Source organism: Oncorhynchus keta, chromosome 21 (assembly GCF_023373465.1).
Source record: "Oncorhynchus keta strain PuntledgeMale-10-30-2019 chromosome 21, Oket_V2, whole genome shotgun sequence".
In the NCBI taxonomy this organism is placed as follows: Eukaryota; Metazoa; Chordata; class Actinopteri; order Salmoniformes; family Salmonidae; genus Oncorhynchus; species Oncorhynchus keta.
Window position 1 is genome coordinate 9769386 of NC_068441.1, and position 25204 is coordinate 9794589.

The window sequence follows — 25204 nt, forward strand, 5'->3', positions numbered from 1 at the left end:
TTATTTTATTAAGCAGCCAAAATATTTTCTATATAAATGGTAATTCCCTCTTTACATAAATCTCTACCTTCTTTACGTCACTGAACGAAATTGTATAAGAACCGATCACGTGGGGCCACGTGTAAGGTCCGTGTAGGCTACATTTGAACCGTTTCAGGGTTTTGGGTAACACTTTCGCAAGCACACGGATCATTATAGCTCCTCCCTTGGTGATCTTCTGTCGAGTGGCGAGTATATATACAGACAGTAATAAGAGATGGACATGATGCTTTATTTCTTGACTCCGCATCTGTCACGCATTGTCTTCCAATTCATAAGATGTCGTATGTTGCAATCACCGGGAAGACACACGTGGACGAGCCACTACAATGCCACAATATTGCATTGGTAAAGAATAACGAGTTTCATTTAGTTCAAGTCAATGGTACATGGAAACGCAAAACGGTAAAGAATTTTAATAAAAACTTGAAAGGTCGAATATCAGCTGCCAAAATGTGAGTAAAACTTTTATGACAATATAATTAAGGTCTGCAATTGATTAAAATGAATAAAAACGTTATACGGTATAAAAGGTATAACAAATCTGGTTTATGGTTTATACATCTAAATTCGTTCGTTCTTAGATCCACTAGACAGTGATATACAGTGAATATTTATTTCACCGTGTGAAGAGTTGTCACGATGTTTACTCATCCAGAGAACACTATCATAGTCATCTGCAAGCACATTTCTTCCACATTATTTAGTTACCACCACAGAAAAGTGAAATGGTGTGAAGTTACATTTACCCCCGTGCTTTGTGCTCCAAACATATACTGTACAATCTGGCAACTCAAACAAATACATCATGTTCCAGCTATGAGAGCACCACGGAGCAAGGCACCTCCTGGACAGTGATCAGTCCCATCGTCTTCACCTACAAGGTGATTGAGTCCCTGGGCCTGCTGGACCCCAGCAACGACACCCTGCTCCTGGGCCACATCAGGGACCCCCAGCAGCAGGAGGCCCTGAGGAGCAGCATCAGCACCAAGCCCCTGAGGCGCTTCGTGGTCATGGACCAGACCGTCTACAACCTCTATGGCTGCCAGCTCACAGACTACTTTGAGGCTCGTAATGTTCTCTACAGGATCCTGCCCTTGACCACCACAGAGGAAAACAAGTCCATGGAGCTGGTGATGAAGATCCTGGAGGAGGTCCATAAGTTCTCCCTGGACAGACGCACAGAGCCCATTATTGCTATTGGTGGAGGGGTCTGCCTGGACATCGTGGGCCTGGCGGCTTCCCTCTACAGGAGACGCACCCCCTACATCCGTGTCCCTACCACCCTCCTCTCCTATGTCGACGCCAGCGTGGGGGCAAAGACCGGGGTGAACTTTGCCAATTGTAAAAATAAGCTGGGTGGCTACATCCCCCCAGTGGCTGCTTTCCTAGACCTGTCCTTCATTCAAACAGTTTCCCGAAGACACATCTCCAATGGGCTGGCCGAAATGTTAAAGGTAAAGTAGCGATGCCTGACAGCAAACACATATGGCTTGGATATATGACTGTACATGAACTTAAAAATAGAATCCTTCATTTAAACAAAAAACAAAAGCGGTCACCCTTGCCTGTGTTTTGGTCAAAAAGCTGAGGGATGTAACCACTCGCAGATTCATAGACCCGGCTATGGATGCAAGGACTGGCCATCCATGATATCAAACGTGTAGTTTTAACCATGTTTTGAGGCTATACAGTGTTTTGTTGATATTTACATTGTTTACAAACATTGGAGCTTGCATTTTTGGCTCTGATGGGTTATGACAGTTGAACTCAGCTCATGAAGCATTTTTAAGTTATCTTCTTTAACAAAAATCAATGGGTATATATACTTATACAAAGTCCAAAAATGTATGTAACAACTAAAGATTTTAGCTTTAAGATACAATGTGCTATCTGACTTTATACTGTAGAGAGCAATATATTCTTTGAGAATATGTTCATGCTCATTTGGCTCTGTAGATCTGATTTATGTACTATGTCATGTAAATGTAATGTAAACATATGGCCCTACAGATGGCCTTGATGAAACACAGAGGTCTCTTTGAGCTGTTGGAGACCCATGGTCCGTTCCTGTTGGACTCCAAGTTCCAGTCTGACAGCGGTCTTCATGGGGACAACAAAGACGCTGCCTCCGTGTCCACGCGCGTGGCCATAGAAGCCATGCTAGAGGAGCTGGCCCCCAACCTGTGGGAGGATGATTTGGACAGACTGGTAGACTTTGGTCACATTATCAGCCCAGAGCTGGAAATGGTACAGTAGAATCAATTATGTTCCTCTGCACCTTATATAAACACAAAGCCAAATATTTACATGATCTACTGCATGTAACTGGGTTTGAACCATTATGTCACCCTGTCATGTTTGTCACCTCTTGTTCCATTTTGAGTGTAACTATGTGCCAAATGAGCATGGTGTCAAGTTTACTCACGCCTGTTCATGTTAGCTAGTGACTAGAAACGGTGTGACTCTGTGCAACACTCCACTCTAGAGAGCTGTGCATGGATATAGTACTGAACGCTGACCCTCTTGATTGCAGAAGGTGCTCCCATCCTTGCTGCACGGAGAGGCGGTCAACATCGATATGTCCTACATGGTGTATGTGGCCCGTGAGAGAGGCCTCATGACAGAGGAAGAAAAGCTGCGGATTATAGGCTGCATGGTGGGGCTGGAGCTGCCTGTGTGGCATCAGGACGTTACTTTGGCACTGGTGCAGCACTCACTTTGTGAGAGGCTGAATCACTCTGGTGGACTGGTCAGGATGCCTCTACCTATTGGCCTAGGGCACGCAGGTAAAGGAGATAGAAATGAATTTGTCAACGAGAGTTCAGCACATTAACAAAGATTTTTTTTAAATGCATATATTTTCAAAGATGGTGTTAACAATCCCGTTCCTCTCTCCATCTGCAGAGATCTTCAATGACACGGGTGACGAAAGCCTGTACAGAGCGTTTGAGAAGTGGTGTGATGAGCAGCGACTGCAGTGACCTGAACTGGTCCAAAGACTTTGTATTGCTGTAGATGATTTATGTTGAACGATTGAAATGTTTGGAACAAGGATGTGTCATTTCTGCATGACACATTGGCACAGATATCTGGAATGCTCAACAATTTGTCCATGGTTATAGATGATATTTGTTGGTGCTTTTGATTTTTTCAGATTGACTTGATTTGATTGGAAATAGCATGACCTGTCTTGTCATATTGAACAAAATCAACCTCACAGTTTTACTGCTACGTTACCAAAAGGGATTTTCATCAAAACTGTATGTTTTATGACTTTGTTTTGCTATTGATGATTTTGATGTCTCTTTTTCATCTCCATTAAATCATGTTTAAGAACTTAATCACTTTTGTCTTACATACATAATTACAAACACATTTTTAAAGCACGATGCACTTTAATATTGCACAAAATATGTATATTGAGGCTCAGTAAATGCATTTTTTTTGACTACCCCTAACTCTTCTGAAATGAAAGGCACTTGTTCCAGAGCTCCACTGATACTAAAGTGGATAATGTTTTCAGCTTACCTGCCACCTAAGATAACACAATGATAGACAGTACAACAAAAAAATCACTTCATACCTCTGACCCTCGTACACGGGTCCAGCAACCACATGATTAGCGCAAGTCGAGGACTGAGTGGCACAACACAATAAATAATAACATTCATATTCAGGTTAGGTCAGATAAGTGGCCCAGAAGACATGAAATAGGGGAATGTGTTGGTTACATCAACTACATTATTTTATAAATGGGCTAGCTCCTACAGTCAACCATATAGTGGTCTTATAGAAAGTTATATAAGGAAATAATATTAGTAATTAATAAAGTAATATTAGAGATATTATTTCAGTATGCTGGCAGGTGCTCCTTCTGAGCTAAATATCTGTTTGAACTCTTCGTAATATTATCTTCATGTGCATTACAACTTTGTATGGGATAAGAGCACAGATGTAAATTATATGGTAATAGCCAGGGGAATCAAAATAAAAATCGAATTCACTTAATTTAATACTTAATTAAAGACCTACTCAAAAAAACAAACCCCCAAAAAAATCACAAAATGTTTATATTTACAGTGTCGTTTTGTACAAATATCTTCACTTTAGCTATCACCATGTAGGGGAAAAAAGTTATTAAAAGGGCATTCATTGTTCCTGCAAGTTGTTTCTTATTTGCAAAAATAAAATTGTGGCTTTCAAACCATTGCTTCTGAATTTAATTTAAGGGTAAGAAGTATTAGCTCATCTTAAATGCTTAGTACAATGTTATTATCAGTTAATGAACAAAGTATTCAACTAAATATATATTTCTGTATGATATATACTGTAATAAACAAATGTTTTAAACTCTAATTTAACAAATAGTCATGACATGAGAAAAATATCAAATCTTGTCATGTTATTGTGCACTTTCTCTCAAATAATTCACCCATGAAAAGTTCATCTTATTGTACAGTAAATCTCAGCAGCCAGATAAGGAGCAGAGTAGACTAATCTTAACCGTCAGATTTGGTTCCAGACAGAGACAATGAAAAAACAAACAAAAGCAAAAGACAGAATGTCTGTAGACAAGGAAAGGAAAGCTTGAGGACATCTTAGGATGCCAGCAGAGAAGTGTCTCATGGAATAGATCAACAGCAGAACCTAGTAATAACAATCACAGTAATAACAATATGCTAAAATGTGAGTGTGACTTGAGCTCGTGGGCAGTGCTAACAACCACGATTATTCTCCTCCATGCTTGAGCTGCTGCTACGCCTGCTGCTGCTGTTGGAGGCGTCTGGCGACACTGAGGACAGAAGGGATGATATGGGTGACAGGGTGTTGTCTATTATGTCCTTCAGTTTAGTGGAGGTCTTGTTGGAGCCATAGGCCCCTGGTTCCCCTGCATCCAAAGGGCTGTCATTGAAGTGAATGGTGCCGTTGTTGAGGTCTAGTGTGGTGGTAGGGGACATGTCGGGGCCTGACTTCTGGTACAGGTCTGACGGACAGTCTCCTAGGATGGGCTCTTGCTTGATGGCTCGGGCCATCAGCTCAGAGGAGCAGAGGGAAGGGGACGGCACAACCGCAAGACCATGAGCCCGCGCCTGCATCTCCAACTCCTACACAGACACACAGAAAACACAAGAACACATAGATACTTATACTGGCTATACATTTCCAGAGGATTTAAGTAGAACTTTTTTTCTTCTCAAGGTGCCCTTGTGCTACGCTCACTGGCTCCCTCTGGTGGTGCGTACTTGTATGCGGAGCATCAGATGGCGGTTGGCATGCTCCAGCCTCCTCTGTCTAAGCTCCAGCTCCTTGGCTCTCTGCTGCTCCCTCTGCAGCTTCCTGATGTAGTCCACTGAGGCCTTCAGAATGGTGCCCTTATTCCAGCGCATGTCCCTAGGGGACCGCAGGGGACAATAGTCTACAGTCAGCGTGTAGCAACTAAGCAGCTGATCCTTAAACTGCACGAACACGTACGTCCTTGGGAGGACGCCAACATTTTTGGTCGATAAACGGGGCTACTTACGGATCATTTGACTTCGGAATCAAGGTTCCAAGCTCTTTGATTCGATCGTTGATGTTGAACCTCCTCCTTCGTTCAACTACAAGGTGAAGAGAAGCAGAAAATAAGGAGTGGGTTATAATATAATGTGAGGGACACATGTATCCCAAATAACTGATTACTCCTCTTTTTCCCGAAGAAACTCACTTAAGTTGTGGTTGTCCTTTTTTTGTCTCTCCTTGACCATCGCTCGGACCTCAGCTTCTGGTCGGAAGGGAAACACTTTTGAGTGGCAAGTGAAGGTGTCTTATTTCTTACCTACTCAAGATGATTACAACCCGTTTCCTAGCTAAACACCATTCATGTAACCCACTGGGTATCTAAACTACATTTCTACTGATACATAGATCTAATTTGTCAATACACACAAAATACTTTACAGAGGCAATTGTAAATTACTGCCTTTAATGCTGCCTTTAATATCACAAAAATATCCAATCTGAATCCCCACTGAATCCCCACTGAATCCCCACTGACATTTTAGTTCAGGTATGTTAATGAGCCACCATGAAATTGTTTAATAATGTGTTTCAAAAAAGGAAATAAACAATCGTTTGAAAATGTGAGAATCTAGTGACAACGTACCAACTGGAAAGCCCTCAGGCCTTTGGTAGTCGTCAAACTGGCCACAGGATGCAGTCTTGTCAAGTATGTTCATCATGCCAGGACCTTAAGTATTGGTAAATGATTTGTAATTTGTATTTTATTTATAGCTAACAGTATGTTATGCATTTGACAAATTGCACACAATATTGACGCATATATGCTTCTTTAACTGTTAGTATTAGTATATCATTAGTATACTATTGGTACATCACTACGATGGTTTCAAAAACAAAGTTTTTTTTTAAAAGATCTATTTGTGATTTGACAGGGTTGACAATATTTAATATGGAGATGCTTGGCTGATGGTGTCGTGTAAATAATTGGTTGTACTCGGCAGACCAAAAACGTACCTGAGAATTCCCTTTTTATGTTGGATAAACTACCAGGGCAGGCGTTACTGCTGGTAAGTCCGTGGTTTCCATACATGTCCAGAAGGTTACCAGATACAGGGAGCTGAGGAAAGGAACAGAGCATTCAATGATTGCAATGCAACATGTATTGATATTGATATTCTAAAGCATGCAAAGCTGTAGTTCCTTTTCAGTAAATGTGTTGTGTACCTTCCTGAAAAACAGAGTGATTGCTATTGCACTTTAACATTTGAAAAAGTTGTTATGTATTGGGAAGGATGTACATTTACGGTATTTGTAATCTGGAGTCCAGGGTCCATAAAGCCAAGAATATCATCATTATAACTTGTTTCCAAGCTAATAATGTCATCGATGACATCGTCCATCTGTAATAATAAAACAAAAACATTATAAACCAACCTAAAGTACCAAATTTGTATTCAAGTAATGTTCTGATAGACAACATTGAAAGATGTACCAGAAATCTATATGCATTTTGTACCCAGTTTGCCATATTCCTGAATAAATCCATTGTGAGATCAAAATGAAAGAAAAAAAACAGTGGAAATGGTACATGCATTGGATCTCTGTGTCCTCTCTTTTATGCCTACCTCCTTCTCACAGTTTGAGGTGAGGGTCAGCAGGGCCATGGGGCTGTTGGGGGCAGTGCTGCCTGGGCCGGGGGGCATCCCGTGCTCTGGGGGTTGGCTGTGGCACTGCAGGCTGCTGGCCTGGCTGCCAGGCTTACCCCCGAGGGTGGTGGACAGGTACTGCCTCACCTGCTGCCTTTGGGCCTGCTGGATGTGATACTTGGTGGGGTTCTCCAGATGGGTCTGCACCTTGGTGGGGGGGAAATGAGAGACGTTGGAAGACGGCGGAAAATGTTTCCAACGCTAATTTTGTTCAGTGTCGTTAATGAGGTTCCTGGGGTTAGACCATCTCATCCTATGGAAACGTTTAGTTATCCAGTGAAATGTGGCTTTGCTCTTTGTAAAATGTCTCACAATAAAGATCTGTGAGATTCTGTGGATTGATCTTCAGACTTGAATGCATGTCTGAAGAGCAACACATGGATTGTACAATCATAAACAATAAACCAAACCTTTTCAATCACAGCCTCTAGTTACATGCCCCTTTCTTTCTTTTACTCAATGACAGTGAATTATACAGTGCACCGAGGACAATGTCATGAATACAATGCATGTATTTATGTTTGTACAAATATAGTACATACATAAATATGACATTATACTAATACAAGTGACACTAACACTCATAGCAATACTGCATACTGATAGAAAACCAAACCCCCCAAAAAACAGTTGGTAATGGTAAAACTCACCTGGTAATGGCTGTATTCAAGCATCTCCAACATATTGTAATTTGTATGATAGTATGTATCAGATATCCCTTTTGTCTGGACAGTCAACTGTGTGAATACAAGGCTACCATGTGCAAACAAGAGGACAGGCTTGATCAGTTTAACTTATTAAAGGCAAACCCCTAATTAGTTATACAAGTTTGGAGACAGGGGGAGGGTACTAGGGCTCATCCTCTCTATGTTGTGTTGTTCTAGCTAAACTACGAATTTATGTCTTCACAGCGTTCATTTGACGTCAACATCTCTGTCTCACAAAGGACTCTTTCTGCGAGTGGGTTACTAGTTTCCAAATTGAAACTCGCTCCCGGCTAACTAGCGTTTCATCTTTAGTTCCGCTCATCTAGTATAAAACATTATTTTTTTCTGAGAACCCGGCATACAATTGACACCACTGTTCCATTACAAACATTGCGTAACAAAAAGATTAATCCAAAAATGTAGCAGGATTTTTAGAACAGACCATCCCACTACCAACTTTCAGATTGGTGTTGCGTGTTAAACCTAGTCTCCCAGTGGTTCCCAAATGGTGTGCCAGGATCCACTAGTCTACTAAGTCATAGCCAGTTCTTAGTTAGTCTGCAGCTTAAGAGTTGACTAGATTTAAAACTAATAGGGGATCACACATCCAGTTTAAAATGGATCACAGGCATGGCACAAAAGTAGAATCACTGCTGGTTTGACACCTTAGGAATATGACATTATCAGAAACAAATATTACTGTTTAATTAGGAAGATGAATATATGTCAATACAGTTTAATAGTTGATCTAGACCATTAGACATGTATGCCAATGAAGTTCAACCCTGCTTAGAAAAGTTTATCTGGCTTTCAGAAGACACGTGCCCATTCAAGTTTCCAAAACCATGTCAAATATGAAAAAATAAAAAGACACTGTAAGTAGTTGTATCTAACACAAGGGCGAACTGTACTGTATATAAATCAGTTGAGATCCCTATCAACCGAGAATATTATCTCATCCTCACACCCTTGTACAGGAAGATAATTTGTTTTGACAGATTTTGGTCTGTCTCTACATGTACAAGCTATGAGCGGAGTGCCAACTGGGATTTCTAAAACAGTTATTAGCTCATTTATAGAGCTATTCATTTATACATTTTTAGTATAGACAAGTGTGTTGCTAAAATTGTTAGAAAAATCTTTACATTCTCAAATCATACCAAAGATCCTCCCTAAAATCCACTACCAGAAATGTTAAGCTCACAACTGACCATTCTATTTTAACAAAGCTGGCCCATTATTCTGGGGCAGTCATTTAGTTAAAACTGCAGGGGTCATACCTGGAGCCAACACCTGTGATGCAGAGCAACCTGGTCTCAGAGCAAAACAAATGATACTTTACTGAAATTCATGCCATTCCATAGAGTACCACAGTATGTGTCAGAATACCCATAAAACCTAGGAGTCAAACAAGGAAATGGTTCCAATCGTTTTCCCACCATACAATTTTCTCATAGGGGATTTTAGAAACACTTACAATAACGGCTGTGTTTCGAGTAGGCTTACTCTGGTGTGGCATTTTGATAACCATGTAAATCTCTCTAGGACAAGGTGGATTTTATCAATATATTTGCCTGTATCCACAAGGCAAACATAACTTATTTTAAGTGTTTCTAAAATTCCCTATGGGAAAAACGAATGGTGGAAAAACGATTGGAACCATTTCCTGTTTGACCGCTAGGTTTTATGGGTATAATGACACCTCCACTATGGGGCTCTACTTTGAATGAAATGTTACTTTAACTTAGGTTACATTACATTGGCTTACTAATGAATTAGTGGTCGTACAATATAATACGAATTGCAGGATGTATAGTATCCTACGTCTTGATTGTTTAATATGATATATTATGTTTGACTGCTTTAGTGTCTGCTAAATGACTTAAATGTAAATGTATATGCTAGGGGGTAAGGTTAGGGTTAAGGTTAGGTTTAGGAGTAAGGTTACAAGGTTAAGGTTAGGTTAGGGGAAGGGTTAGTTAACATACAAAGTAGTTGCAGAATAACTAAAAAGTATAAAGTATTTGCAAAGTTGCTGAAATGCTGATATTGTCCATGATGAGATTCAAAAACGCAACCTTTGTATTGCTAGACAATAGCGTTATATACCAACCCATCCACCCGGACAAACCAGCCTCCTTTTGTTTTTGCCTTACGTAACCTATGTTCATACCAAACGCAATATATCATACTAATTTGGGTGTCCCAGATTTACGTAGGCCAATGTAATGTTATCTAACGTAAAGTAACATATCATACGAAATGGAGTGGCATGAATTTTGGTCAAATATAATACGTTTTGCAGAGAACCGTGCAGAGCGCTGTAGCTAAGCCTATCCTAGTCTAATGTTGCAGACAACTCCTCCCTCTCGCACCTAACATGTGTAATTAGACTCTCTTCTCTATCTACCTGTCAAAAACACCTTGTACCCTTAAGCGCATACAGTGGGCTGCTAGACATTGCTTTCACATAATATGGGATTACTTGCCCACCATATGCTACACGAGTTGAGATGTAGTTCTTAGAAATAACCTTGAAAAAAGAGACCTGAACCTTGAAAATAAAAATGGAGATCCATAACATTAACATTTAACGTCCTTTTCTCATCGAGGAACTGCTGTTTAGCAACCTGTTCAACGCTGTACACCATTACATCAAAAGGACCAACATTGTTCTGAATGGGTGTAAACTGAGAATGTACATTTTTACTCTTGGGAGCAGATAATTACACTATTTGCCAGTCACCAGTAAATGTGTATTTCTCTGACAGAAAATTCCAAAGAGATGAGGATACAAGACACAAAACTTCTTGTCGGGACATGCATATTTCCCCATTACATACTACCAATTACATACTCATGTAACTGACTAGAGGAGCATTCAAAAGGATGATGCTAACAGTGCCAGTTCTCAGAACAATTCCACAGATGTGGTCTATGAATGAGGTGACGAAGTTGGCGAACGAACTGCTTAGCCATGAGTCCAAATTGATGAGGATCCTCACATGAGATAAAGTGATATCAATAGCCCTCTCACAAACATGATGGATTAACATACCCCAAACCCTAAACATAGAGAGCCCAGCTAACAGATCTAGGGAGAGCAATGTTACCCGTAATGTTATCCGTAATGTTCCCCTAATGTTTGAGTGTCCAGTTTTCCGTTAGTGAGGGTAACATAAAACATTCTGAGAACCTTTTTTTAGCATGTTTTAGTGTTACAAGGTAGGAGAACATTCCCTTAATGCCAAACAGAACTTATCTAGAACATGGTTACAACAGTAATGCTCTAGGCAACTTTTATGGGACTTTGCATTAACATTCATGTGTCCTGTATTCTGAGGGTTCGGAGAATATTCCCTAGCCACTCTCCCAATAATGTATATCTCTAGGACGTGTTTATTGGGCTAGTGATAGTTACGCCCTGTCCAGAAGAAACCCTAACCCCTTCTCCCTAGGCACGGTTAGATCTGAAACGACTTGATGTAAGAAATAGGGTGAGTGCACTATGAATTAAATCTCAGCTCTGTTAAAAGTACACTCAAGAAAATATTTTATTGATCAAAGTAATTCAGGAGTATCATTAAAACAGGCTAATATGCCCCTCTAACATTAAACAACTACACAGAAAGCCCCTAAATAGCAGAAATAAGTACTGTGAACTAAGAAGCTATAAGATAAAATCCTAGGTCAGGATATGTTGAATAATAATTACTAATTGAACATGCATAATGTAATCATGTATGCCAAAGTGTGTCAAACATGTAAGTTGAAAACATTGTATCTTATAAACACTGTGCGTATGAGTATCCCTAACCTGGAAAACAGACAAAGAGCTGTGAATCGATCAGTGATTCGCCAATCAGGGCCTTGATTGGCTCAGCAACAGTAATAAGACGTGATGTGTATTTATTTATTTTTGGACACATAAATGTTCTTGCAATGTTCACGTGTCTAGAACATAATATAATATATAATGTTCTGTGTATATGTTTGGTGGGACATTGATAGAATATTTTCCTAACCCTTGTACCCTTGTACACATGAATGTTCTTGCAATTTTCCCATGAAACATGTCTAGAACATTAATAACTTAAGTTCTGAGAACATGGTAACCACGTTTTGGGTAAGTTCTATTTGACATTAAGTTAATGGTCTCTTGGAAACATTTCAGGCACACCACATTAGTGACCTAATGAGACTCTTAACTTCTTGAGGTATATGGGGCAGCATTTTCACTTTTGGATAAATAGCGTGCCCAATTTCAACTTCCTGCTACTCATGCCAGGACTATAAGATATGCATATTTTTAGTAGATTTGGATAGAAAACACTCAGAAGTTTCTAAAACTGTTTGAATCATGTCTGTGAGTATAGCAGAACTTATGTCGCAGGCAAAACCCTGAGGACTAACCGTTCAGAATTGTGTTTTTGTTGGTCTCTGTCTGTTCATTGGCAAATGAGTTCTCTGAGTTCTCATTGGCAAATGATATTTCTTCGGAACCTGTTTTCAGTTCCTACCGCTTCCACTGGATGTCACCAGTCTTCGGAATTTGGTTTGAGGTTATTAACTTGTGCTATAAAGAAGTAGGCCATCTAGGAACTGGGTAACACTGTTGAGAGTGCGCAAGACGTGAAAAGTAGCATTGGTTTGTTGTCTTCCTGTATTGAACACAGATAGACCCGTCTACAATTTGATCGATTATTAACGTTTAAAAATACCTAAAGTTGTATTACAAAAGTAGTTTGAAATATTTTGGCAAATTTTATAGGCAACTTTTGACATATTTTGTAGTGACGTTGCGTTTTTTGGAAGCTGTTTTTTTCTGGATCAAACGCGTCAAATAAATGGACATTTGGATATATATGGACGGAATTAATTGAACAAAGGGACCAATTGTGATGTTCATGGGACATATTGGAGTGCCAACAAAAGAAGCTCGTCAAAGGTAATGCATGTTTTATATTTTATTTCTGCGTTTTGTGTAGCCTGCAGGGTTGAAATATGCTACCCTCTTTGTTTACTATTGTGCTATCATCAGATAATAGCTTCTTATGCTTTCACCGAAAAGCCTTTTAAAAATCTGACATGTTGGCTGGATTCACAACGAGTGTAGCTTTAATTGAGTATCTTACATGTGTGATATAATGAAAGTTAGATTTTTATATAATTTTTATTTTATTTGCCACGGTGCATTTTCCCTGTTTTTTGCCCAAGTGGGACGCAACCGTCCCCTATACCATAAGAAGTTCATCTTGACATAGTGTGTGTGTCAGGAGTGTGCGCTAGTGGGTTGGAATAAACTTTTGAACCTGCTTTGTGTTGGTCGAGAGGAGGAGATTCAGTTTATAACCAATTACGTAATATTTGATATATAAACTGTTGTACATTGTTCTATGGGTAGCGTGCTCCGAGAATAAATACTATTATCTAATTTTGATAAGACTGGTCTCTGTCTATTTTACGCAAATAAGAATCTTACAAATTTTTAGAAACAGACAGAGTGATTTTAATTGAATTGGTTAATGAACACGTATAGGAATTATGAAATTCCCTTGACAATTGGTCCTTCGAGCGAAGGTAGTACGCCCGAAAACCGTGCATGGGCGGGTCTTGACCCGTTATTTAAAGACCTGGCCTCTGAATTGGGGTTCAAAGAACAGGCCGGTATATATATATCTAAGGTCGACAGAGACGGTGACGGAATCTCAGGAACATTGCTTTTCCCAGTCTGCAGGACGACGGTAAATGGTCTTTGGTAAATGGTCTTTATTCTCGGATTTGGGGGGAATGATTTAAGTTATCTTTGATTTGATGTTCTAATTTTTTTTTTTTACAATTTATCAATAATAGGAGCTTCATTATTCCAAACAGATGAACAGGGTTTTGTATGACCAATATACACAGGGTATTGTATGACCGATATACACAGTTGTAACAGGTCCGCGATGACCTGAGGTAAGGTGCGCTACCATAAATAAAACTAAACTTAATAACAGAGGTCCGTTTGCCCGCGATATTAAGCCGGGATACTAAATGGGTGTTGTTAGGTAGGACGGATGGCTTGTACGAATAATAACTAACAGGATAGTTTAACCTACTCAACACTTGGATAGTGTCCAAAAAGGAAGAGAGGGAAGCCCAAAGTAGTGAAGTGAAATACGAGATATTAGTGTACTTTAAAAATCCTCTGACACAACCCGATAGTTGTAAGGTAATACCTAATATCCGATCGACAGCAACGCTATAGATAAAGTTTCCAGGGAAGAGAAATCATATAAATCCATACACATAGATTGTAACTAGGTAACGTTAAACAGCACATACATAGATCATAGAAATATATACACCTAGATTGTGAGAGCGGTAGAAAGTGGGAACACACACATAGAAGGTAAAAAATACATACACATAGATAGTGATTAATACCATAACTACTAGTAATGGCAAGGATTTATCAAACATGGGTAGTAAATCCTCAAAGGAGGTCCCGGGATTAACGGGAGACCTGCGTTTTATGGAGCAGAAAGAAAAAGAGAAGATGTTTCAAATGCAATAAGACAGGACATCTCGCCCTGAAGTGCAATACTCCCTGCAAACATTGTGACAGGTTAGGACATAAACACCGAGATTGTAATTTAACTAAGGGGAAGGTCAGGCGCGACAATCGGGAGAAAAAGAGAGATTCAGAAACAACGAAAGCGAGATTAATGAGAATTCTCGCTGGGGAAGAGCTTGAATCTTAATTTGGGCTATTTTTGGGGGATTGTCTCGGTGTCGGAATTTGCGACTACAGACAATTATAATAATAGGGTTGTTGGCGGGGAGCCTCCGTCATTCCAATAAGTGATGGTGGTTCAGTGTTTAATGGAACGTTCTCTAAAGTTCCCACAGTATGACATCTTTGTTGGGATTACTGGAAACCATGACTTGGAGTGGAGAAGAGGCCTCCAGATTGCGATAGAGAGGTGAAGTACACACAGGGGAAGTGCCCTGCGGCCTGGCAGAAATATGAAGCGATTTCAGTGCCAACAGAAATTGTTTTTGAAAAAATATATTCAACTTCTTAGATACATTCAGATTCAGTTTTCAAATTCAGTTCTCCAAATGTAGTTTCAAAACCAGAGACAACATCCTGGTACTTTGTCAGCCAGGAAAGGTAGAGGAGAACAGATATAATCAAACACTCACTGTGGTCAACAGAAGCTTCTGGCGGTTTCTAAAGCCAATGGGGCATGTTTAATTTATTTTCCTGATATGAACTTGGCTCTAGCATTTGAACCGTTTTGGCTATGAAGCTAAGACTCTCTGGAACATGGACGTGCCTTCTATTTCCGTCTATGGTGATCACAGGTGGTGTTAGGAGTGTCACAACAACAAAAAATGGCCCACATAAGACTATAGTTGAAATGCAATTGTCATGGCCCTTCCACTCTTTATTTAATCTGGCTCTTGACACTAACTGGGTTCGAACCAGGTCTCCTGCATGTCGAGAACTATGTTAGCAGAGCTGGGATGATAGACCGAAAATTATCAACACCACCATATCGATCACTTAATATGAATATATCTAGCCTTAGAAAGGTTAATGAAATCAATAATAAAGGTTCATGAAATCAATAACTTGCTAACATCAGATAACATTCATAAATTAGCCATTTCTGAAACTCATTTAGATCATTTGTTTGATTATACAGCAGCAGCAATACAAGGATATAACATCTGTAGAAGAGACAGGATTGCTTATGGTGGGAGATGTTGCTGTATATATTCAGAGCCATATCCCATATCCCCTTGGGATAAGTAAGTAAGTATCTAAATAATATGTGGGAAATGCTTGATAGTGTATGAGATATAAACAGAGAGGTATACTTTTCTTGGGGACCTTAACATTGACTGGTTTTCATCAAGCTGTCTGCACCAGAGGAAGCTTCAGTGCCTGTAATCTGTTTCAGGTTATTTATCAACCTACCAGGGTGTTTACAAACACTACAGGAACAAGATCATCGACATGTATTGACTACATTTTTACTAATACTGTATAACTTTGTTCTAAAACTGTATCCGTAACCATTGCAGTGATCATAATATAGTGGCTATATCCAGGAAAGCCAAAGTTCCAAAAGCTGGGCCTAAAATAGTTTATAAAGAGATCATACACAATATTTTGCTGTGACTCTTATGTGTATCATGTTAAAAATATTTGTTGGTCTGAAGTGATTAATAAGGAGCATCCAGACGGTGCAGTTGATGAATTTATGAAATTGCTTCTTCCAATTATTGATAAACATCCACCTGTTAAGAAACTGACTGTTAGAACTGTTACAGCTCCATGGTTTGATGAGGAATTTAAAAACTGTACGGTTGATGGAGAAAAAGGAAGTGGCTAATAAGTCTGGCCGCATATCTGACTGTCTGACTTACTGCAAATTGAGAAACTCAAAAAAATAAGAAGAAACTGTATGAAGCCAAGATTAATGTTATATATATATTTTTTAAATTGTTAGCGATCAATAATGACAAACCTCCTGGCATTGACAACTTAGATGGAAAGCTACTGAGGATGGTAGCTGACTCAATAGCCACTCCTATCTGTCACACTGGTCACTTTAATAATGGAACACTGGTAATTTTATTAATGTTTCCGTAATGTTTTACCCATTTCATACGTACAGCCGTGGCCAAAAGTTTTGAGAATGACACAAATATTAATCTCCACAAAGTTTCCACAAAGCATTCTAGTCAAGACCATCCGATTCAACTATTGCTGTACATATACCATTCTATGTAAAGTTGAAGTCTGACATTTACATACACCTTAGCCAAATACATTTAAATTCAGTTTTTCATCATTCCTGACATCTGAGTAAAGATTGCCTGTCTTTGGTCAGTTAGGTTCACCACTTTATTTTAAATGTCAGAATAATAGTGTGTGAAATGTGAAATGTCAGAATAATAGTTCAGAGAATTATTTAATTCAGTTTTAAATTCTTTCATCACATTCCCAGTGGGTCAGAAGGTTACATACACACAATTAGTATTTGGTAGCATTGCCTTTAAATTGTTTAACTTCGGTCAAACATTTCGGGAAGCATTCCACAAGCTTCCCACAATAAGTTGGGTGAATTTTGGCCCATTCCTCCTGACAGAGCTGGTGTAACTGAGTCAGGTTTCTAGGCCTCCTTGCTCGCACACACCTTTTTCAGTTCTGCCCGCAGATTTTCTGTAGGATTGAGGTTAGAGCTTTGTGATAACCACTCCAATACCTTGACTTTGTTGTCCTTAAGCCATTTTGCCACAACTTTGGAAGCATGCTTGGGGTCATTGTCCATTTGGAAGACCCATTTGCGACCAAGATTTAACTTCCTGACTGATGTCTTGAGATGTTGCTTCAATATATCCACATAATGTTCTTTCCTCATGATGCCATCTATTTTGTGAAGTGCACTAATACCTCCACAGCAAAGCACCCCCTCAACATGATGCTGCCACACCCGTGCGTCACGGTTGGGATGGTGTTCTTCGTCTTTCAAGCCTCCCCCTTTTTTTCCAAACATAACGATGGTCATTATGGCCAAACAGTTATATTTTTGTTTCATCAGACCAGAGGACATTTCTCCAAAAAATATTTGTCCTCATGTGCAGTTTCAAATCGTAGTCTGTCTTTATGGCGGTTTTGGAGCAGTGGCTTCTTCCTTGCTGAGCGGCCTTTCAGGTTATGTCGATATAATATATATAACAATATATGCCATTTAGCAGACGCTTTTATCCAAAGCGACTTACAGTCATGTGTGCATACATTCTACGTATGGGTGGTCCCGGGAATCGAACCCACTACCCTGGCGTTACAAGCGCCATGCTCTACCAACTGAGCTACAGAAGGACCACTATATAGGTACTTGTTTTACTGTGGATATAGATACTTTTGTACCTGTTTCCTCCAGCATCTTCACAAGGTCCTTTGCTGTTGTTCTGGGATTTATTTGCACTTTTCGCACCAAAGTACGTTCATTTCTAGGAGACAGAACACGTCTCCTTCCTGAGCAGTATGACGGCTGTGTGGTCCCATGGTGTTTATACTTGCATACTATTGTTTGTACAGATGAACGTGGTACCTTCAGGTGTTTGGAAATTGCTCCCAAGGTCTTGGCTGACTTCTTTTGATTTTCCCATGATGTCAAGCAAAGAGGCACTGAGTTTAAAGGTAGGCCTTGAAATACATCCACAGGTACACCTCCAATTGACTCAAATTATGTCAATTAGCCTATCAGAAGCTTCTAAAGTCTTGACATCATTTTCTGGAATTTTACAAGCTGTTTAAAGGCACAGTCAACTTAGTGTATGTAAACTTCTGACCCACTGGAATTGTGATACAGTGAGTTATAAGTGAAATAATCTCTCTGTAAACAATTGTTGGAAAAATTACTTGTGTCATGCAAAAAGTAGATGTCCTAACCGACTTGCCAAACTATAGTTTGTTTACAAGATATTTGTGGAGTTGTTGAAAAACAAGTTTTAATGACTCCAACCTATGTCTATGTAAACTTCCGCCTTCAACTGTATATTTCTTAATTCCATTATTTTGCTTTTATATATGTGTGCATTGTTGTGTATTGTTAGATATTACTGCACGGTTGGAGCTAGGACCACAAGCATCTCACTACACCCAGAAAAACATCTGCTAAATTCGTATGTGACCAATAAAATGGTACTTCATTTAAAAAAAATCTGAGCCTAGAGGAAAGTCTTTGTTCTCATGGCTGGAGGGATCGTAAGTAATTCCGCTACCCAAGAGTAGCCTTTAGTGGTTCTAACAGCAGATCTATCAGCTTGCTGCCAGCTCTTAGCAAACTGAAGGGAGAAATTGTGTTTGATCAAATAGAATGTTTTTTCTTCGTAAACAAATTAACATCAGACTTTCACCATGCTTATAGAGAAGGGCACTCAACATGTACTGCACTGACACAAATGACTGACTGATTGGTTGAAAGAAATTGAAAACAAGAAGATTGTGGAAACTGTACTATTAGATTTCAGCGCAGCCGTTGATAATACTGACCATAACCTGTTGTTGTGAAAACGCATGTGTTATGGCTTTTCAACCTCTGCCATATCATGGATTCAGAGCTAAACTACATGACTAATTATAAGTGGGTACCAGCTCGTGGAAGATCTCATTCTAAAATCATGGGCATTAATATGGAGTTGGTCACCCGTTTGCCGCCTCCACTGTTTTGGGAAGGCTTTCCACAAGACGTTAGAACATTGCTGCAGGGACTTGCTTCCATTCAGTCACAAGAGCATTAGTGAGGTCAGGTACTGATGTTGGGCGATTAAGCCTGGCTCGCAGTCGGTGTACCAATTCATCCCAAAGGTGTTTGACGGGGTTGAGGTCAGGGCTCTGTGCAGGCCAGTCAAGTTCTTCCACACCTATCTCGACAAACCATTTCTGTTTGGACAATGCTTTGTGCACGGGAGCATTGTCATAAAGTTGGAAGCATAGAATTGTCTGGAATGTCATTAGATGCTGTAGAAATCAGATTTCCCTTCACTGAAACTAAGGGGCTTGCCCTGACCATGAAAAACCGCCCCAGACCATTATTCCTTTCCCACCAAACATTACAGTTGGCACTATGCATTGGGACAGGTGGCGTTCTCCTGGCATCCTCCAAATCCAGATTTGTCCAGATGGTGAAGCGTAACTCATCACTCCAGAGAACGTGTTTCCACTGCTCCACCACTTCAGCACTCGACGGGCCTGTTCTGTGAGCTTGTGTGGCCTACCACTTCATGGCGGAGCCATTGTGGTTGTTTCCACTTCACAATAACAGCACTTACAGTTGACCGGGGCAGCTCTAGTATGGTGCCACGTTGGTGCCACATTGAAAGTCACTGAGCTCTTTAGTATGGGCCATTATACTGTCAATGTTTGTCTATGGAGATTGCATGGCTTTTTTGTACTTGATTTTATACACCTGTCAGCAATGGGTGTGGCTGAAATAGCCGAATCCACTAATTTGAAGGGGTGTCACATACTTTTGTCCATGTAGTGCATCTATCTAATAGAACTGAGGGTTTTCTTTAATGGAAGCTTATCTAATGTCAGACATGTAAAGTGTGGTGTACCGCAGGGCAACTCTATAGGCCCTCTACTCTTTTCTGTTTTTACCAATGACCTGCCACTGGCATTAAACAAAACATATGTGTCCATGTATGCAGATGATTCAACCATAAACGCATGAGCAACCGCAGCTACTGAAGTCACTGAAACCCTTAACAAAGAGTTGCAGTCTGTTTTGGAATGGGTGGCCAGTAATAAACTGGTGCTGAACATTAAAACTAAGAGCATTGTGTTTGGTAGAAATCAATCCCTAAGTTCTAGACCTCAGCTGAATCTGGTAATGAATGGTGTGGCTGTCGAACAAGTTGAGGAAACTAAATTACTTGTGCTACTTTAGATTGTAAACTGCCATGGTCAAAATATATACATTCAATAGTTGCAAAGATAGGGAGAGGTATGTCTGTATTAAAGAGATGCTATGCTTTTTTGACACCACACTCCACAAAGCAAATCCAGCACACTCTAGTTTATTCTTACCTTTATTATTGTCTAGTCATATGGTCAAGTTCTGCAAAAAATACCTAGTTATGCTGCAGCTGGCCCAGAACAGAGCTGCACGTCTTGCTCTTCATTGTAATCAGAGGGCTAATATTAATACTATGCAGGCCAGTCTCTCTTGACTAAGAGTTGAGGAAATTCTGACTGCGTCACTTCTTGTTTTTATAAGAAATATTATTGTGTTGGAAATTCCAAATAGTTTGTACAGTCAACTTGCACACAGCACTGACACACACACTTACCCCACCAGATATGCCACTAGGGGTCTTTTAACAGTCCCCAGATTCAGAACAAATGCAAGGAAACATACAGTATTATACAGAGCCATGAGTGCATGGAACTCCCATTCATCTTATACAGCGCAAGTGAACAGCAAACCTGGTTTCAAAAATCAAATAAAGCAACATCTCACAGCACAACTCCTCTCCCCCATGTGACCTACTGGTTGTGTGTATGTACTGACATATCTGTGCAACTGATAGATGCCTAAAATGACATACCCAAATCTAAATCCCTGTAGCTCAGGACCTGATGTTCTCATGTTGGAGAATATAAAACATTAGATCTGGTAAAAGATCATCCTGTTTGAAATGCAAGAGAAAGGCCACAATGTATTATTCCAGTTTAGGCGCAATTTAGGTTTTGGCCACTAGATGGAAGCAATGTATGTGCAACATTTTTGAATGATCCAATGAACCACTGCATTTATGATCAAAATGTTGTATAAAGTCTGCCCAAATGTGCCTAATTGGTTTATTGATACATTTTAAAGTTCACAACTGTGCACTCTCCTCAAACAATAGCATGGTATTATTTCACTGTAATACCTACTGTAAATTGGACAGTGCAGTTAGATTAACAAGAATGTAAGCTTTCTGCCCATATCAGATATGTCTATGTCCTGGGAAATGTTCTTGTTACTTACAACCTCATGCTAATCACATTAGCGCACATTAGCTCAACCGTCCCGTGGGGGTTAAACGTATGTAAATTATAAAGTATTTTGTCTGTAATGTCTTTTTAGTTACGTGTCAGACCCCAGTAAGATTAGCTGACCGCCATTGGCGTCGGCTAATTGGGGATCCTAATAAATCAAATCAAACTTATCGCAGGCATGTTGCTGATATCGTTCATTGCAATAAGTAGCCTACATCAGAGAAATGTCAAGTTTGAAATTAAATAAGTTTGCTAATATGGCTGTTTGTTAATGGGACAATTGATGGCTTCAACCATCAAACTAGTAGTAGTAGTTTAAAGGATAGCTAAAATAAAAGAGACTGTGGTGCAGATTGATGTTATCGCATCAATTCAGGCAATTTATTGCGATATGGATTTTTGTCCATATCATCCTGCTAGCCAACTTAGCTAAAGCGTATAGGGATAATTTTTTAAAAATGTATTGTATTTTTTATTTAGCCTTTATTTAACTAGGCAAGTCAGTTAAGAACAAATTCTTGTTTACAATGACAGCCTATCAGAAGGCAAAAGGCCTCCTGCAGGGATGGGGGCCTGGGATTAAAAAATAAAACATATATAAATATAGGACTAAACACACATTACGACAAGAGAGACAACACAACACTACGTAAAGCGAGACCTAAGACAACAACATAGCAAGGCAGCAACCCTTGACAACACTGCGTGGTAGCAACACAACATGACAACAACATGGTAGCAACACAACATGGTAGCAGCACAAAACATGGTACAAACATTATTGGGCACAGACAGCAGCACAAAGGGCAAGAAGATAGAGGCAACAATACATCACGCAAAGCAGCCACAATTGTCAGTAAGAGTGTCCGTGATTGAGTTTTTGAATGAAGAGATTGAGAAAAAAAACTGTCCAGTTTGAGTGTTTGTTGCAGCTCGTTCCAGTCGCCAGCTGCAGCGAACTTAAAACAGGAGCAACTCAGGGATGTGTATCCTTTGGGGACATTTAACAGAATGTGACTGGCAGAACAGGTGTTGTATTTGGAGGATGAGGGCTGCAGTAGATATCTCAGATAGGGGGGAGTGAGGCCTAAGAGGGTTTTATAAATGAGCATCAACTAGTGGGTCTTGTGACGGTATACAGAGATGACCAGTTTACAGAGGAGTATAGAGTGCAGTAATATGTCCTATAAGGAGCAATGGTGGAAAATCTGATGGCCGAATGGTAAAGAACGTAAGTTCATGAAGTTAATATAAAAGACGACACGTTGCTTGCTTAACCTTTTGCGTGTAGGGGGCAGTATTTTCGTTTTTGGCTAAAAAACGTACCCATTTGAAACTGCCTATTTCTCAGCCCCAGAAACTAGAATATGCATATAATTGTCAGATTAGGATAGAAAACTCAAAAGTTTCCAAAACCTATAAAAATATTGTCTGTGAGTATAACAGAACTGATATTGCAGGCGAAAACTTGAGGAAAATCCAATCAGGAAGTGCCTCTTATTTTGAAACCTCTCTGTTCCTATGCATGCCTATCCTCCATTTAAAGGGATATCAACCAGATTCCCTTTTCCATGGCTTCCCTAAGGTGTCAACAGTTCTTAGACATAATTTCAGGCTTTTATTTTGAAAAATGAGCGTGAAAGATCACATTGCCTAAGTGGATAGGTGGGGGCTCTCAGAGTGAGTTTTGCGCTACAGTAAAGCAGCCATTGTTTCTCCCGGTGTTATTGACACACCTGGTTGATATATTATCGAATATATATTTTAAAAACAACCGGAGGATTGATTATAAAAAACGTTTGACATGTTTCTGTGGACATTATGGATATTATTTGGAATTTTCGTCTGCGTTGTGGTGACCGCTCTTTCCTGTGGATGTCTGAACATAACGCGATAAACAAATGGAGGTATTTTGGGTATAAAGATAATCTTTATGGAACAAAAGGAACATTTGTTGTGTAACTGGGAGTCTCGTGAGTGAAAACATTTGAAGATCATCAAAGGTAAACGATTAATTTGATTGCTTTTCTGATTTTCGTGACCTAGCTACTTAATGCTTAGCGTACATAATGTTTTGTTATGCTATCGATAAACTTACACAAACGCTTGGATTGCTTTCGCTGTAAAGCATCATTTCAAAATCTGAGACGACAGGTGGATTAACAAAAGGCTAACCTGTGTTTGGCAATATTGCACTTGTGATTTCATGAATATTAATATTTTTTGTAATATTATTTGACTGTGGCGCTATCCTATTCAGCGGTTGCTGACGAAAATGATCCCGCTAACGGGATAGGTAGCGTCAAGATTAAAGAGTACCGTTTCCCAATGATTCAGCTCATACCAAGACTCAAACTCAGGACCTCTGCCTCGCAAACACACGTGACCGCCCTCCTGAAGTGTTCCAACCCAACGTGCTATTGAAAAAGGCCTTCTTCAATTGATCAAGGAGTGACACTTCAGGCTAATGAGTGAGTTTCACAGATCCCCATCTGCTACATTCATCTCCTAAACTCACTTCACAGCAACCCCAGTTGTTGAACTAGCGCAACTGTAGATCTGAGTCCAGTGGCACCATTGTAAAGGATATCACGCTGCCTGCGTAGAGAGTACTGTTTCCCCCTGATTCAGCTCATACCTGGACTCGAACTCGGGACTTTGTGACTGCCCTCCTGAAGCATTCCAACCCATCATCCTATTAAAAATGCATTCTTTAATTGCGCAAGGGGCTACACTTCAGGCTGAGGAGTGAGTTTCACAGATCTCCATCTGTGACACTAATACAATTATTCAAGATCCAGCAAGGTTACTCATCAAGAGCATAGTTTGTGATGAGAACCTTGTCTGAGGCCTGAAGACGTATTAGTTTGATGTGCTACTTTGTGTTAGACGTGTTAGTTTCAAGTCTCTGGCATGGGTAGTCATTATAATGTTAACATGTGTCTGACTGGGTTAAGACTGTGTTAGCCTGTTGGGCTAAAGCCTAGGCATTGGTCCTGTGACTTGGATGGGGTTCTTCAAGGAGGAGGTCAAAGGGGGCTGAAGTGTAACACAGGTGGTTCCGTGACCATGCTTGTGCGATGAGTAACTTGTCTTTGATCTGAAAAATTGCATATTCTGGCACACAGGAGACCTGGGTTAGTGTTTAGCAGAAGGAACTGTGCACCCCATTTAATGAGAGTGCAACAGAGTTGGTTTGGTGATCCATGCATGTGATGAGTAACCTTGCCTGAGACCTGAAGACAGAACAGAAGGCGGAACAGAAGGCTAATCCATATTCCAGAGTGTCGTAGCTTTCAGGAATGGGGTCATAATAGTTTATAGACAAAACAGTTAAAATTCTATAGCCAAATTCACATCTATGTTAAAGGTATGGTCTGTCACTTGTGATCAGAAGAATGGTCATGTTATACTGTTGTTGGAAAAAACAAACAATCAAAGTACACTAAATTGACAAATTAGTGGATTCGGCTATTTCAGCCACACCTGTTGCTAACAGGTGTATAAAGCCACAGCCATGCAGTCACCATAGCCAAACATTGGCAGTAGAATGGCCTTACTGAAGAGCTCAGTAACTTTCAACATGGTAACGTCATAAGATGCCAGTTTTCCAACATGTCAGTTAGTCAAATTTCTGCCCCACTAGAGCTGCCCTGATCAGCTGTAAGGTCTGTTATTGTGAAGTGGAACCGTCT

General features: G+C 39.9%; 2 protein-coding genes across 3 annotated transcripts; one reads left to right on the top strand and one right to left on the bottom strand.

The window, feature by feature from the left end:
• The first annotated feature begins 160 nt into the window (after positions 1 to 160).
• On the top strand, positions 161 to 3383 carry LOC118400077 (2-epi-5-epi-valiolone synthase-like). The gene is made up of 5 exons (XM_035796505.2): positions 161 to 494; positions 857 to 1496; positions 2053 to 2289; positions 2576 to 2828; positions 2947 to 3383. The coding sequence occupies exons 1-5, from the start codon at positions 319 to 321 to the stop codon at positions 3021 to 3023; spliced, it is 1383 nt and encodes a 460-aa protein (XP_035652398.1). The 5' UTR covers positions 161 to 318; the 3' UTR covers positions 3024 to 3383.
• Positions 3384 to 3425: 42 nt separating this feature from the next.
• On the bottom strand, positions 3426 to 8035 carry LOC118400078 (microphthalmia-associated transcription factor-like). 2 transcript variants are annotated; one of them, XM_052473297.1, is made up of 9 exons: positions 7898 to 8035; positions 7167 to 7394; positions 6846 to 6941; positions 6556 to 6658; positions 6185 to 6268; positions 5747 to 5800; positions 5564 to 5639; positions 5286 to 5433; positions 3426 to 5147 (listed from the first exon to the last, which is right to left on the bottom strand). In XM_052473297.1, exons 1-9 carry the CDS (start codon positions 7928 to 7930, stop codon positions 4758 to 4760), a joined length of 1212 nt encoding a protein of 403 aa, XP_052329257.1. In that variant the 5' UTR covers positions 7931 to 8035; the 3' UTR covers positions 3426 to 4757. The 2 variants fall into 2 exon arrangements, with proteins under 2 accessions (XP_052329257.1, XP_035652400.1); XM_035796507.2 differs by having other exon boundaries at positions 6840 to 6941.
• Between the last annotated feature and the right edge of the window lie 17169 nt (positions 8036 to 25204).